Below are 14,797 nucleotides of genomic sequence, written 5' to 3'. Positions count from 1 at the left end.
ACTGATATTTAGCAGTAATTTTGTTGAGGGAACGATAGTCAATACAAGGCCTTAAAGAACCATCTTTCTTGGCCACGAAAAAAAAGCCAGCACCCAAGGGTGAAGAGGATGGTCTAATATGACCCTTCTCCAACGACTCCTTAATATAAGATCGCATAGTCTCGTGCTCAGGTACAGATAAATTGAAAAGTCGACCCTTGGGAAATTTACACCCAGGGCTCAACTCAATTGCACAGTCATAACTCCTATGAAGAGGCAAAGACGCAGACTTACCCTCACTAAATACATCATAAAAATCAGCCAAATAGTCAGGAACATCATGCGACTGAGGAGAGGTGGAGAAAACAGGAGCGTCACCAAGAGCACACCGACAACCCCAACTCACCACAGACACAGATTTCCAATCCAAAACTGGATTATGGATTTACAACCAGGGAAATCCCAGAACAATGGTATCATGCAAATTATGCAACACCAAAAATCTGCAATTTTCTTGATGGTCTGGGGCGACCCGCATTACCACCTGGGTCCAAAACTGAGGTTTATTCTTCGCCAAAGGAGTAGCATCAATACCCCTCAAAGGGATAGGCGTCCGCAGAGGTGTCATAGGAAACCCACAACGTTTAGCAAAATCCAAGTCCATCGGGTTCAGAGCCGCTCCCGAATCCAGAAAAGTCTTAGCGGAAAATGTGGACAGGGAGCAGATCAGAGTAATTGCCAGAAGAAACTTAGGTTGAACACCACCCACAGCAAATGTGTGTGCAAAACGTTTCTCTCGTTTAGGGCAGACAGAAATCATATGAGAGGCATCTCCACAGAAAAAACACAGCTTATTACGCCTTCTGAACTCCTGACATTGAGCCCTAGACAAAACCCCATCATATTGCATAGGTTCAGACATTTGTTCAACAGGTGGCAACATTTCTCGTGTACTTTTACGTTCACGTAAACGCCGATCAACCTGAATGGCTAATGACATAGAATCGTCAAGACCAGAGGGAACAGGAAATCCCACCATAGTATCTTTTACGGTTTCTGACAAACCCTTCCGAAAGAGAGCTGCCAAGGCACCGTCATTCCAGGTAGTAAGGACCGCCCACTTTCGGAATTTTTGACAGTATAACTCTGCAGAATCCTGACCCTGACTCAATGCCAACAGGGCTTTCTCAGCTTGATCAATAGCATTAGGTTCATCATACAACACCAAGGCTTGAAAAAATGCATCCACATTAGTTACAATGGGATCATCAGGTGTCAAAGAAAACTCCCAATCCTGGGGATCGCCGTGCAGCAAAGAGATGACAATTTTAACCTGCTGCGCAGAGCTCCCCGATGAGTTAGGCTTCAAGGCAAGAAATAATTTATAATTATTCTTAAAATTCAAAAATTTAGACCGATCCCCAAAAAAACACATCAGGAGTAGGAATCTTTGGTTCAGCAGCATGTGAATGAGCAAGATAGGCGGAAATTCCCCGCACTTCAGCAGCCAGCTGCTCCACACGATCAGAAAATTGCTTAATCTCCATTAAGAAAATTCCTACTACGGCCCCAGAGAAAAAGAGGAAAAAGTATACATAAAAAAAAAAATCTGACACTTTTTTTTTTTTTTTTTACAACTCTTTCCTGCTATTGAGTACCCTAGAATCTGCGGTATGGCTGGTGATTCTGTTATGAATGAGTCACCGGAGGAGGAAAAAAGAAAAATACATGCTAAGTCCAGAAAACCGGAGGTTGGTAGCTAGCGGATTGCAGACCCCTGATCCTATTCACAACCACTAACAGTAGCCGTGGGGTGTTCCTACGGTGGTCCTAGACACCTCGTTCACAGCCGGAGAACTAAATAAACCTAAAGAAAGAAAGGGGAAATCTAAACTGCCCCAGAGCAGATCCCAAAGCAATAGACAGCCCCCAACATGTATTGACGGTGAAAACAGAGGAAAAAACACAAACACAGACAGAAAGACAGGCTGAGCAAATGATGGGGCCCTCACTAACTAGATAGGACAGGAAAGAGAAGCAACTGTCTGCAATCACGAAAAAACCCTGCCAAAAATAATGTCCAACACGTCTGATAGAAAAGGCCCTGAAGTCACTAGACTTCAAAATCACTATATCAGCACTCAGGTATATTCTGAAAACAGAGCAAAGAGATCAACTGATCAGAGACAAAAATGGAGTTCAGCCAGTTCCAACCAGGGCTGGCTGAACACAAACACTAAGTAAACCAGACAAAATCTCATGAAACAAAAAGCAGAGCAAAAACTTAGCTTCAGTAGACAGGACTAAACTGGAGGCCAGAGCTCAGAGCAGAGAGGATCACCAGCAACCCAGCAGGGCGTCGGCGGCCTTATATCCACTCAGAGATTACGGATGTCCAATCACACTCCACCTGTTCAGATGACAGGTTTTTCCCATCCAAATCAATTTCACTACCTCCTTTCACCAGCAGAGGGAGTTCATCGGTCATCAAAGCTGAAGGAGAAAATGAGCTCATAACAACATACATTACTTATCCTGTACTGATCCCGAGTTCCATCCTGTATTATACTCCAGAGCTGCACTCACTATTCTGCTGGTGCAGTCACTGTGTACATACATTACATTACTTATCCTGTACTGATCCTGAGCTACATCCTGTATTATACTCCATAGCTGCACTCACTATTCTGCTGGTGCAGTCACTGTGTACATACATTACATTACTTATCCTGTACTGATCCTGAGCTACATCCTGTATTATACTCCAGAGCTGCACTCACTATTCTGCTGGTGCAGTCACTGTGTACATACATTACATTACTTATCCTGTACTGATCCTGAGTTACATCCTGTATTATACTCCAGAGCTGCACTCACTATTCTGCTGGTGCAGTCACTGTGTACATACATTACATTACATGCTGATCCTGAGTTCCATCCTGTATTATACTCCAGAGCTGAACTCATTACAATTACATACTGATCAGGATGAGCCACCACTAGAGGTTTCTGGAAGTAGCTTACTACTTTATCCTCATTGATAACTTATGCCTGCGTGTCCATGGGTGAACCCAGAGGGAAAGGTGTTGGCCGGCAGCTATTGACGGTATATGGAGACTGACAGGTGAATGATGACCAGGTCATATAGGGCGGGGAGACAGCAGCAAAATAAAGCCAAAACAACAGAGAATGAACCATTAGTCACCAGTAAACTGGTCCACTCACTTCCAGTCAACCACCACCCATCATAACTGACTCAGCTCCTGAACCATCATCATCAAGAACAAAGAGGGATTCAGAGCAATAACACTCAAGTGCCAGGAAGGGCAACATGCCCAATAACTCAGCGACATCACCGGAAATTATGAAGCGAGCCAGGCGGTGTCCAAAGACACCTAATGTACAAGTCAAGGGGGCTCTCTAGGCTACAGGATTGTATATTCAGATAGCCCAGAGTCCAAACTGTGAAGTCTCGCGATGAACACATTACTTATCCCTAATTACATTCTATGTTATACTTCACAGACGCATGCACTATTCTGCTTCGTCACCCAGAAACAGAGCCAGGAGGAGGTGTTCTGTGCCTATAGAGATATAATTATAAGTACAGTCAAGGCCGAAAGTGTTGACATCCCTTGAAATTAGTCCAGAAAATAAAATATTTCTCCCAGAAAATTATTGCAGTTGCTCATGTTTGCTTATTTTGTGGCTACTGGAACAACACACACACAAAAAAGTTGACTTAATCTTTGTATTGTGTGTCTGTATGCCACACTAAGCATGGAGAACATAAAGAGGAGAAGAGAACTGTCGGCGCTTAGAAACTCGATGTTTACCTTGGTTACCAGCGCGCTGGTATCTAACGTACACATCGGGCTTCTAAGAGCCACACGGCGCTTAGAAACCCGATGTTTACCTTGGTTACCAGCTCCAGCTCGCTGATCGCTGGTCTCCCGCCTGCCACACGCAGCGATGAGTGCTGGCCAGCGGGAGACTAGCGATCAAAAAAAAGTCCAGGCCATTTGAGGACGATCAGCGATACCCGGCAGGGGGGGCGGTCACTGATAAGTGTCACACACAGCGATCTCGCTGGTGAGATCGCTGTTGCGTCACAAAACTTGTGACTCCGCAGCGATCTCGCTAGCGAGATCGCTGTGTGTGACGGGGGCTTTAGATAGAGCTTTTTGGTAATGCACATCATTCTACTGTTTACTGAAAACAGAATGAGGCCTACAAGGAAAAGAGGTATCCCATTTAGGGAATTTTGTGTGAAATTATGTCCAATTTGCCTTATTTTCCTTTTTTTATGTTCTTCCATTACACACAAAGGGAGTAAACATGTGTATAAGAAAATGTGGGTGATTGCAATAATTTTCTGAAAGAAATACTTAATCTTCTAGAACAATTTCAAGGGTGCCAACACTTTCGGGCCATGACTGTATATACTGCCTGTCATATGTGCATACACAGGTGTTACACCGAGCCTCAGACAAGCAGTGTGTGCAGTACAGGAAACCACAGTTACACAAGGACGGCGGAGTCATTTATCAGGGGGCGGTGGCAGATGCTGAAGTCATTGGCATCCAGAGAATCTCTATACAAGTCAAGTACAGAGGGGGAGGGGGAACACAGGAACAACAAACATGAAAGATGACAGAATTCACTTCCTGGAGATTTCCTGCAATTTCTACAATATATAAAAATACTGGAAAAGGTAAAGAAGAGACAATTACATAAATAATCTCATAACAGTGGAGCAGAAGCTCTGGATGATTACAAGCCTCTCCCATGTTATATGTACATGGAGTGACTGGGGCTAATCTGAAATCTGCCATTTCCTATTACATTGCCTCTGAACTGTGACCGACATCACAAGACAGGACTAGGGGACACTGGATCTGCAACTCGTTCCATGGCTGCAGACTATGGCGCCCATATACACACCACCTTCCAGATCAGCGGCCGTTACTCGGGTCTTAGCTCATCTTTAGTTTATTGGGGGAAACAAAAACAGACAAGATTGTTTTTAAAGGGGATCTGTCACCTATTTTTAGCCCTATCAGCTGCAGGCACCGCCATCAGGGGCTTATCTACAGCATTCTGTAATGCTGTAGATAAGCCCCTGATATAACCTGAAAAATAAGAAGAAAAAAAAAAAGAGTAATATTAAACTCACCCCGGCATTCGGTCCGGTCCGATGGGTGTCTCCGTCCCATCCGGCGCCTCCCATCTTCATACGATGATGTCCTCCTTCTTGCTTCTCCCTCGGCTCCTGCGCAGGCGTACTTTATCTGCCCTGTCGAGGGCAGAGCAGAGTACTACAGTGTGCAGGCGCCGGACCTCTCTGACCTTTCCAGGCGCCTTCGCATTGCAGTACTTTACTCTGCCCTCAACAGGGCAGATAACGTACGCCTGCGCAGGAGCCGAGGGAGAAGCAAGAAGGAGGACATCATCGTATGAAGATGGGAGGCGCCGGACCGGACCGCAACACCCACCGCACTCAACTCCGCTCCTCGGTGAGTTTAATCTAATGTGTTTTTCTTATCTTTCAGGTTTATCTACAGCATTACAGGATGCTGTAGATAAGCCCCTGATGGCGGTGCAAGCAGCTGGTAGGGCTAAATATAGATGACAGATTCCCTTTGAAAGCAGCCTGTAAGCCCTGCACAGCTCATAATGTGGTAGTTATTGAGAAGGATGCACTCACAAAATAGCAGCATAGTAGGGAAAACAATAAAAGGGATCTGTGTAAAATGCACGGCACTCATTTTCTTAAAGAGGATGTCTGGCCTTGGGGTCCAAGTCTGCATTCACTATGCGACTGCAAACTTTGTATATTCTCAAAGTGTGCGCACTGTGAGAATTCTCTGGTGACAGGAGCAGCGCGCGCCTGACCACATGTATGCGGTTTGCATATTTCCAACTAGACTTGTATGGGCTCACTCAATACACTTGCATTGAGCGAGGACGTGCACGTCTAGTTGGCAAGTGACCGCATGTATGGGAATCGTGTACTTTTCACACGCTCGCTGCCTTGCGAAGCTTCACAGCACTCAGTGTGCGCACTGTGAGCTGCACAATTCTAGTCTAAGGCTATGTGCACACGATGCAGATTTGCTGCGGATGCGCAGCGGATTTTTCCGCGCAGAAACGCTGTAGATCCGCACTGTGATTTACAGTACAATGTAAATCAATGGGAAAAAAAAAACTGTGCAGATGGTGCAGAAAATTCAGTGCGGAATTGCTGCGGATTTAAAAGAAGTGCATGTCACTTCTTTTGTGCGGATCTGCAGCGTTTCTGGACCCCTCCATGATAGAAATCCGCAGTGGCAAAATCTGCACAAAATCTGCATCAATTTCGCGGCAAATCCGCACAAGATCCGCATAAAAACAGCAGCAAAACCGCGGCTGCAGATTCTGCCAGGAGATGCAGATTTTGTGCAGAAAATTCTGCACCACTTTTCCTACGTGTGCACATAGCCTAAGGCTGGACAACCCCTTTAAATTTTGTGCATGGGTTTTGTTGCATATTTTTTTCTTGCTCTAGAAAGGGTAAAATAAACACGTTCGTATGAAAGAGAAAAGGCTATGCTCACACATTGCGTCTTTTGCAGTGGCTTTTTTATGCAAATTAAAAGCTGCATTTACAGTACCAGCAAAAGCTATAAGATTTCAGAAATCTCACAGACATGATTGTTTTTATTTTCCTGACTGTATTGCAAATCTTCTTAAATCATCAGCATTTCAATTCTCTCAGCATGTTTGCAGCAATCTTTCACCATGGAAAACAATAAAAGTACCGGAACACTGGAAAAAACGCAGCCACAAGTTTTTGCTGCCTTTTTGGTGAATACAACTAATTTTATTAAACATGTAATGTAGACAAATGACACATACAGTCATGGACAAAAGTGTTGGCAATCTTGAAATGGTTACAAAAACTGTTTTGTTATACAAAATACGTGTTTATTTCTTGTGTGTACTGGAACACAACAAAAAAAAAACAAAAAAAAAACGGCAAACTGGACAAAATTTTCACACAAGACCCCCAAAATGGGCTGGACAAAATTGTGGGCACCTTTCCAAAAATGTGGGTCAACAACTTTGTTTGAAGCATGTGATGCTCATTCAAACTCACCTGTGGCAAGTAACCAAGTAACAGGTGTGGGCAATATAAAAATCACTCCTGAAACCAGATAAAAAGGGTAGAAGTTTACTCAGTCTTTGCATTGTGTCTGTGTGTGCCACACTAAGCATGGAGAGCAGAAAGTGGAGAAGAGAACTGTCTGAGGACTTGAGAAACAAAATTGTTTAATATCAACAATCTCAAGTCCATCTCCAGAGATCGTGATGTTCATGTGTCCACGGTGCGCAACATAATCAAGAAGTTTACAACCCATGGCACTGTAGCTAATGTCCTGGACAGCAGAGAAAAATTGATAAAAGGTTGCAACGCTGAATAGTCCGGATGGTGGATAAGCAGCCCCTATCAGGTTCCAAAGAAATTCAAGCTGTCCTGCAGGCTCAGAGTGCATCAGTGTGAGCACAAACTATCCGTCAACATTTGAATAAAATGAAAAGCTATAGCAGGAGACCCACGAGGAGCCCACTGCTGACAGACAAGAAAACTAGGCTGCAGTTTTCGAAAAATGCACATGAGTAAGCCAAAATCCTTCTGGGAAAGTGTCTTGTGCAAGCTTTTTGGTAATGCATGTCATTCTACAGTTTCCCAAAAACAGAATGAGGCCAACAAAGAACACAGTACCTACAGTCAATTATGGTGGAGGTTCAAAGAAATTTAGGGATTGTTTTTCTGCCTCGGGTACCTTGACTGTGTGCAAGGCAGCATCATGAAATCTGAAGATTACCAAAGGATTTGGGGTCACAATGTAGTGCCCAGTGTCAGAAAGCTGGGTTTGTGTCCTAGGTCATGGGTTTTCGAGCAGAACAATGACCCCAAACATATTTCAAGAAGCACCCAGAAATGTATGGACACAAAGCGCTGGAGAGTTTAAGTGACAAGCAACGAGTCTAGATTTAAATCTCATTGAACACTTGTGAATGAACCTTACCATTGCAGTTGTGAGAAGGTACCCTTCAAATATGAGAGACCTGGAGCAGTTTCCAAAGGTAGAGTGGTCCAAAATTCCATAAGAAGCTTGTTGATCGTTATAGGAAGTGATTGCCTTGATTCCAAATGGTGTGCAACCAAGTATTAAGTTGAAGGTGCCAACAATTTTGTCTGGCCTATTTGTGTATGAAATTATGTCCAATTTGCATTTTTGTCTGTTTTTTTTCGTGTTGTTCCAATACACACACAGGAATAAGCATGTGTATAATAAAACATGTGTAATTGCTATAATTTTCTGGGAGAAATATTTCATTTTCTGGAACAATTTCAAGAGTGCCAACAGTTTTGGCCATGAGTGTATAATCTGCACAAAAAAACCTGCTTTTTGTAGGTAACTTCTTTACTTTACATAGCCTTAGGTCATAGTCACACGGCAGTATTCATAGACCAAACCCAGAAGTGGGGCCAAAACACAAGAGGTACCAAACTTTCACAGTGTAGGTTCAAACTCCTGACTTTGGCTTACAGATTCACAGGGCTGTACATCGTCAGTGCCCCAGATCTGTACATGGTAGATTTATTGCAGTAGTTTCTGCAACTGCAAACACAGGAATGAGGATGTTTCAGTGGCACGTGCATGGATTTCTTCAAGCATAAACCGATAGGGTAAGTCAACTTGTACCATAATTGTGGCTTTCGTATTTTTGGGTGGAGAATCCACAATGTTTGTGAGCAGCAGCAAAGTGAATAAGCAATTAAATTCTGATCTACTCTCCACTCTACTCTCAAGATCACATCTCACCACCTGTGCACTTGACCCGATTCCATCCCACTTCATCCCAAACCTCACCACAGTCTTCATCCCAACCCATCTCTTCAACCTATCACTAACAACTGGTGTTTTCCCCTCAAGCTTTAAACATGCCTCCATCACACCTATCCTCAAAAAGCCCTCTCTTGACCCATCCTCTGTATCTAGCTATCGCCCTATATCACTTCTCCCCTATGCCTCCAAGCTACTGGAACAACACGTCTACCTTGAACTGTCCTCCCATCTCTCTTCTTGCTCCTTCTTCGACCGCTTACAATCTGGCTTCCGGTCACACCACTCCACTGAAACTGCCCTTACTAAGGTCACCAATGACCTCTTAAACGCCAAGAGCAAGCGACACTACTCTGTCCTCCTCCTCCTGGACCTGTCGGCTGCCTTTGACACAGTGGACCATTCCCTATTATTACAGACCCTCTCATCCCTTGGCATCACAGACTTGGCCCTATCCTGGATCTCATCATACCTAACAGTCCGGACATTCAGCGTCTCCCACTTACACACCACCTCCTCACCTCGCCCCCTATCTGTCGGAGTCCCACAAGGTTCAGCCCTTGGACCCCTGCTCTTCTCCATTTACACCTTTGGCCTGGGACAGCTCATAGAATCTCATGGCTTTCAGTATCATCTCTATGCTGATGACACACAGATCTACATCTCTGGACCAGATATCACTTCCCTACTAACCAGAATCCCTCAATGTCTGTCCACTATTTCATCCTTCTTCTCCGCTAGATTTCTGAAACTTAACATGGACAAAACAGAATTCATCATCTTTCCCCCAACGAACCTATCCATTACAGTAAATGGCTGCCCACTCTCCCCAGTCCCACAAGCTCGCTGCCTCGGGGTAATCCTTGACGCTGATCTCACCTTCAAACCACATATCCAAGCCCTTTCCACTTCCTGCCGACTTCAACTCAAAAATATTTCACAAATCCGTTCATTCCTCAACCAAAAATCTGCAAAAACCCTAGTCCATGCCCTCATCATCTCTCGCCTTGACTACTGCAACCTCCTGCTCTGTGGCCTCACCTCTAACACTCTCGCACCCCTCCAATCTATTCTAAACTCTGCTGCCCGACTAATCCACCTGTCCCCCCGCTATTCCCCAGCTTCTCCCCTCTGTCAATCCCTTCACAGGCTCCCCATTGCCCAGAGACTTCAGTACAAAACCCTAACCATGACATACAAAGCCATCCACAACCTGTCTCCTCCATACATCTGTGACCTCGTCTCCCGGGAATTTCCTGCACGCAACCTCCGATCCTCACAAGATCTCCTTCTCTACTCCCCTCTTATCTCCTCTTCCCACAATCACATACAAGATTTCTCTCGCGCATCACCCCTACTCTGGAACTCTCTACCACAACATATCAGACTCTCACCTACCATCGAGACCTTCAAAAAGAGCCTGAAGACCCACCTCTTCCGACAAGCCTATAACCTGCAGTAACCACAGATCGACCAAACCGCTGCATGACCAGCTCTAACCTCGCCTACTGTATTCTCACCCATCCCTTGTAGATTGTGAGCCTTCGCGGGCAGGGTCCTCTCTCCTCCTGTACCAGTTATGACTTGCATTGTTTAACATTATTGTACTTGTTTTTATTATGTATACCCCTCCTTACATGTAAAGCGCCATGGACTAAATGGCGCTATAACAATAAATAATAATAATAATCTAGATATTTTAATTTCCAGGTGGATTTTTTTTGTCCACACTATGTTAATTTGTGTTGCGGTTTCATTGCAGAAGTCAGAACATGCAATAAAAACACATTTTTAATTTGAAGATTTTGTTTTTGCTTCATATTGCCAATGGGTTTGCAATAAAATAAGTCCACAATAAAACGAAAATCCCTGTAAGTTAAGCACACAAAAAAAAAACGACAATACACTATGCTCACACCGACTGCCGATTTATCTGCAGTGTTTCCATGCCGATGTGGGTGCATCCTGGCCTTCTGTAGTAATGTCTCGCCCTGTGTCACCACTTTTGTCTCACGTGGGACAAAAGGGAAAACACAGGAGGCCAAAATACACCAAAACCAACAAAGAAAGTGTGTGTGTGTGTATGAAAGATTGTGAATTCTGTATGAAAATAAAGCTATATTCACACGTAGCGTCTTTTTCTGAAGCCAAAACATGCTCTCTCGGCAGTAAAAGCACAGGTTTCGCTGCTTATTAAGTTGTGGTTTACATACGGTATGCGATTTGTCTACAGTACATGTTTAACAATAGTTTGATTCACCAAAAAAATGCTGCAAATGCAGAGCAAAACCCGTTTACCGTGGGGGGGTCCGTGGGGGGGTTTGTTCACATTCTCATTACTTTCTGAAGATGAAAAAAGTTGCAAAAACGGAGAAAGTATCAACATGTTGAAGATTACAAATACGCTGCATTTCTCAAATTCAGTCAAAGAAAAAACAAGCATGTGTGAGATTTCTTGAATGTCAGCTTCTGCTGGTAATATAAAATGTAGCTTGTTTTCTGCAGCAAAATCCACCGCATGTGAACATAGCCTAAGGCACATTTTTGTAGAATTTCTTTTATGGTTTTTTATAGCACTAGGAAAAAAAACAGATTTCAGAAGTCTCATGGATGTTTTTTTTTTTAACAAGATTGAATTGGCTTCGGACATCTTATCAATATGTTTGTCTTGCTTTTCTCTTTTTTCCCTATATTTTCTTCTACTTTTTCTTCCTCTTTTACCTAAGTCTGTCTCCCTCTTCCCTTGATATAGCCATTTGAGATATGTTTGATGATGTAAATGGGATAGGTCAATCTTAGTAGTGGCGATACTGCTGACAAAGGGGAGGAGGGTTCAATATCTCTACTAATGAGCGTTAAAAGTTGTAATGTTTGTTAATATTACCTTATCTGTTGAATAAAAATATATTGAACAATAAAACAAGACTGAATTGGAGAATTGCACCTTGTCAATTCTTTCATTGTTTTCTTCATCTAAAGAAAGTGTAAAAACGCGGCAAAAAATGTAAGTTTCCCATGACAAATCACATACATGTGAACAAGCCCACTGATTGGACTGTCTTAAAAAGATAGTGCTAACACCGCCGTAATGGCACTGGCACTAGAGGCGAGCATAAGGGAAATTTCAGATATCCGTGATCATCTTGGATCACAATACTGGCCGTGCACCTACCATCCCCGAGCCTCAAAGAAATATATGGAGCTGTCATGCTCGGGAGACACACGGCCAGTCCATGCACTGCGATCAGAGATTGGACAGATGATCATGGACATCTGAAAGAGCCCTAAGCGTTATTTTCATGTGTGTGGGGGGGATAGGGATTCAGCAGGGGAGTAGAGGACAACCCATTTAATTCTGCCTATATATTCATAGAAATGGAAATGTAACTTGGCCTAAGTCCGCATGTTAGGGTCCGTTATATGACTGCAATACTGAGAACCAACAATCTGATAGGTATACAGTAGGCTGTAGCTTCTGTGCTGTGTATACGGACCATATAATACGTTCCGGGCGAGTCTGGCCTAACCCACGACGGCAGGATCAGACTGCACAAGGTTTGTTTGTAGTCTGTTACCATGGTGACACACAGGTCTGCACACAAGCTGTATGAACAAAACAGGGAGGTATATAGCAATCTGCGTATTCTTACAGTGAATTTATACATTTCAGTCAAATAGTTTTGGCTCTCTGAGATTTAGAACAAGCTCATGTTGTATTAATGGGGTCTTCATCTCAAACATTTCCTTCACGTCTCCTCAACACATAGATGTGTGACGGGTGCGGGCCCCACTTTCGAGGCTCCTAGAGGTGGCACCCACATCTGTTTAGGTATAGTAATCCCCCTCTAATCCCTCGGGGCCCTTCCATATATCACATCGTCCTGCCAGCGGAGGTCCGCTCCTCACGGATCCTTCAGTGACCCCCGAGTCCCCATCCTTTCACTGATGGTTACAGAATCTTCCCCCCAGATCTCCCTGCAGAGCCCCACATACTGGGGAACCAGTGACTGGGGGCCCCTGCTTTTCCATTTGGGGGTCCGTGAGGGTGTTTCTCATGTGTGATGCAGCCAGCAGAGGGGGAGTCTTCCTGCGACTAAAAACTCTGCAGGAGGCGCAGTCCCATGTAACACAGGACACGACGCCTTCCACAGGCCAGACACTCGTTTTCTCTTTCCTCCCTGACACAGGACTCTGGCACAGCACCAGGAGCTCTGCATACAGACAGGTGGCCCCTGGGGGCCCCACTTTCCTGGCTCACAAACTAGGCCCCTCTTCCGGTTGTAGAGCAGGGGGGGTCCCCTGCAGAGCCCGCAGGCCGGGAGAGCCCCTCACCACAGCTGCAGGGCCCTGCGAACACAGGATGTGTGGCCCCAGGGACCCCCCGCAGTCAGCAGCGGACCCAGGGCCCGGCTCCTGACAGAGCACAAACCTGCGTTGTGAGGAGACCAGGCCTCAGCCTCCCCGAGCCGCCACACAGCGCCCCTCCGCGGCCGAACGGGACCCATCCTCCTCTGCCGGCCGCTGCTCCCTCCCGGGACCCCGTCCCCTCCTCCCAGGCCGCTCCCTCTCCGCTTTCCCCCGTCGCCCGACTCACTTGAGCCCATGGTGGCCGCCATCTTGCGCTCGCTGTGCTCAGGAGCCGGCCTCTCTGTGACGTCACGACAGGCCGGCTGTCACAGGGGAGAGCGGGGCGGGGCTGGCGCCAATGGCTAAGAAAACCATAGAGACGCAGCGGCGAGAGATAGAACGTCAGCCGGCGATGTCAGCCATATTGGATGAGGGCAGTGCGGCTGGCGAATACTTTCAGGCACACAACTACAAATACCAGCATGCCCTGCGGCATCAACTATAGAATTCATCGGCAAGGCATGCTGGGCATTGTAGTTTATCAGTGAAGCAGTATTGAGTGGGGAAATTGAACACAATCACCCAGCAGCCCCCATGGTGTTGGACAACACATGGTCACAGCTGCAAATCGACACTATAACATCTGCCGACATACCCAACTTAAGGCGGCGTTCATACGACGCTTTTTACTTTCACTTTGGGAAAGGCTGGCGTTCGTTTTCTTATCCTGAAGCGCTTTATTAACATTTTTTAAAATATTTCCTGTATAAATGTTTTTAAGTGTTTTTTTGGAGGGGAGGAGGGGGCAATTTTTTAACGTTTTTGGTTAAAATGCATTAACCATTGAAGAAAACATTACCACACAACGAAAAAACACAAAATGCTCAAAATAGACGCCCCGGTGCCATCATGATGGTTTATTGCCATTCCCATTGACTCGTACTGGTAACTATGGAGCAGCTTCCACGCAGACGGCACCTGAGGAACGCCCAGGTCACTTCTTTTAGCCACTCGGCCTCTTTGGAAACCTGAAGTGGTTAAAACACATCCGAAAGACTGAAATGAGGAACCGCGAGATGTTCTTCCATAGAAACGCTTGTGTTCGCTCTTTTGAGCATTTTTGGGGAGTGCTCACGCTGAGTTTTTCGAGCAGAGACCAGAGGCAGATCTAGGTTTCCCTGAAAGGGGCAAATATTCAGTTTGGCCTTCCGTCCTGGTCACCGCTTCTGCGGTTTGAGTAGTCGTCGTGTGATTTGCGATCTCACAGTCACGTGCACACGAGCTGCTCTTCTCCATTTTATCAATGCTGATATATAAGCTTTTTTTTACCCTTTCATATCCTTTTTGCTGAATGTACAAAATTAAATCGTAAAGAAAATGGATTCTGGTGCAATTGTTTTTTTGTAAAATTTAAGTAGAATGTGATTTGTCTCAAAGTGATTTGATCAAGTGTAAGAAGTTTACATAAATCCATACACTGATCCATCATATTTGTTTTAAACATCTTCTTACTGGTTTAACAAAGAGAAATAACATTACATGTGACTGATATGATCAAGCATTATTAGTTTCTTACA

The 14,797-nt window shown here is 44.8% G+C and overlaps 1 protein-coding gene across 2 annotated transcripts in view; it reads right to left on the bottom strand.

Moving 5' to 3' along the window:
- The window catches only part of UBE2V1 (ubiquitin conjugating enzyme E2 V1), a 67,034-nt gene extending 53,412 nt beyond the window's left edge, over window positions 1-13,622 (bottom strand). Inside the window, exon 1 of one of the 2 annotated variants that reach the window (XM_073580583.1) lies at window positions 13,468-13,622. In XM_073580583.1, coding sequence (XP_073436684.1) covers window positions 13,468-13,489 — 22 coding nt within the window. In that variant the 5' untranslated portion in view covers window positions 13,490-13,622. Of the gene's footprint in view, window positions 1-13,302; window positions 13,442-13,467 lie in introns of those variants that run through there. The other variant, XM_073580582.1, reaches the window with a different exon arrangement.
- Between the last annotated feature and the right edge of the window lie 1,175 nt (window positions 13,623-14,797).

This window comes from Dendrobates tinctorius, unplaced genomic scaffold (genome assembly GCF_039654945.1).
Source record: "Dendrobates tinctorius isolate UK_male_01 unplaced genomic scaffold, ASM3965494v1 ptg000065l, whole genome shotgun sequence".
In the NCBI taxonomy this organism is placed as follows: Eukaryota; Metazoa; Chordata; class Amphibia; order Anura; family Dendrobatidae; genus Dendrobates; species Dendrobates tinctorius.
The sequence above is the reverse complement of the archived record's forward strand: the minus strand, read 5'-3'. Positions and strand labels throughout refer to the sequence as shown.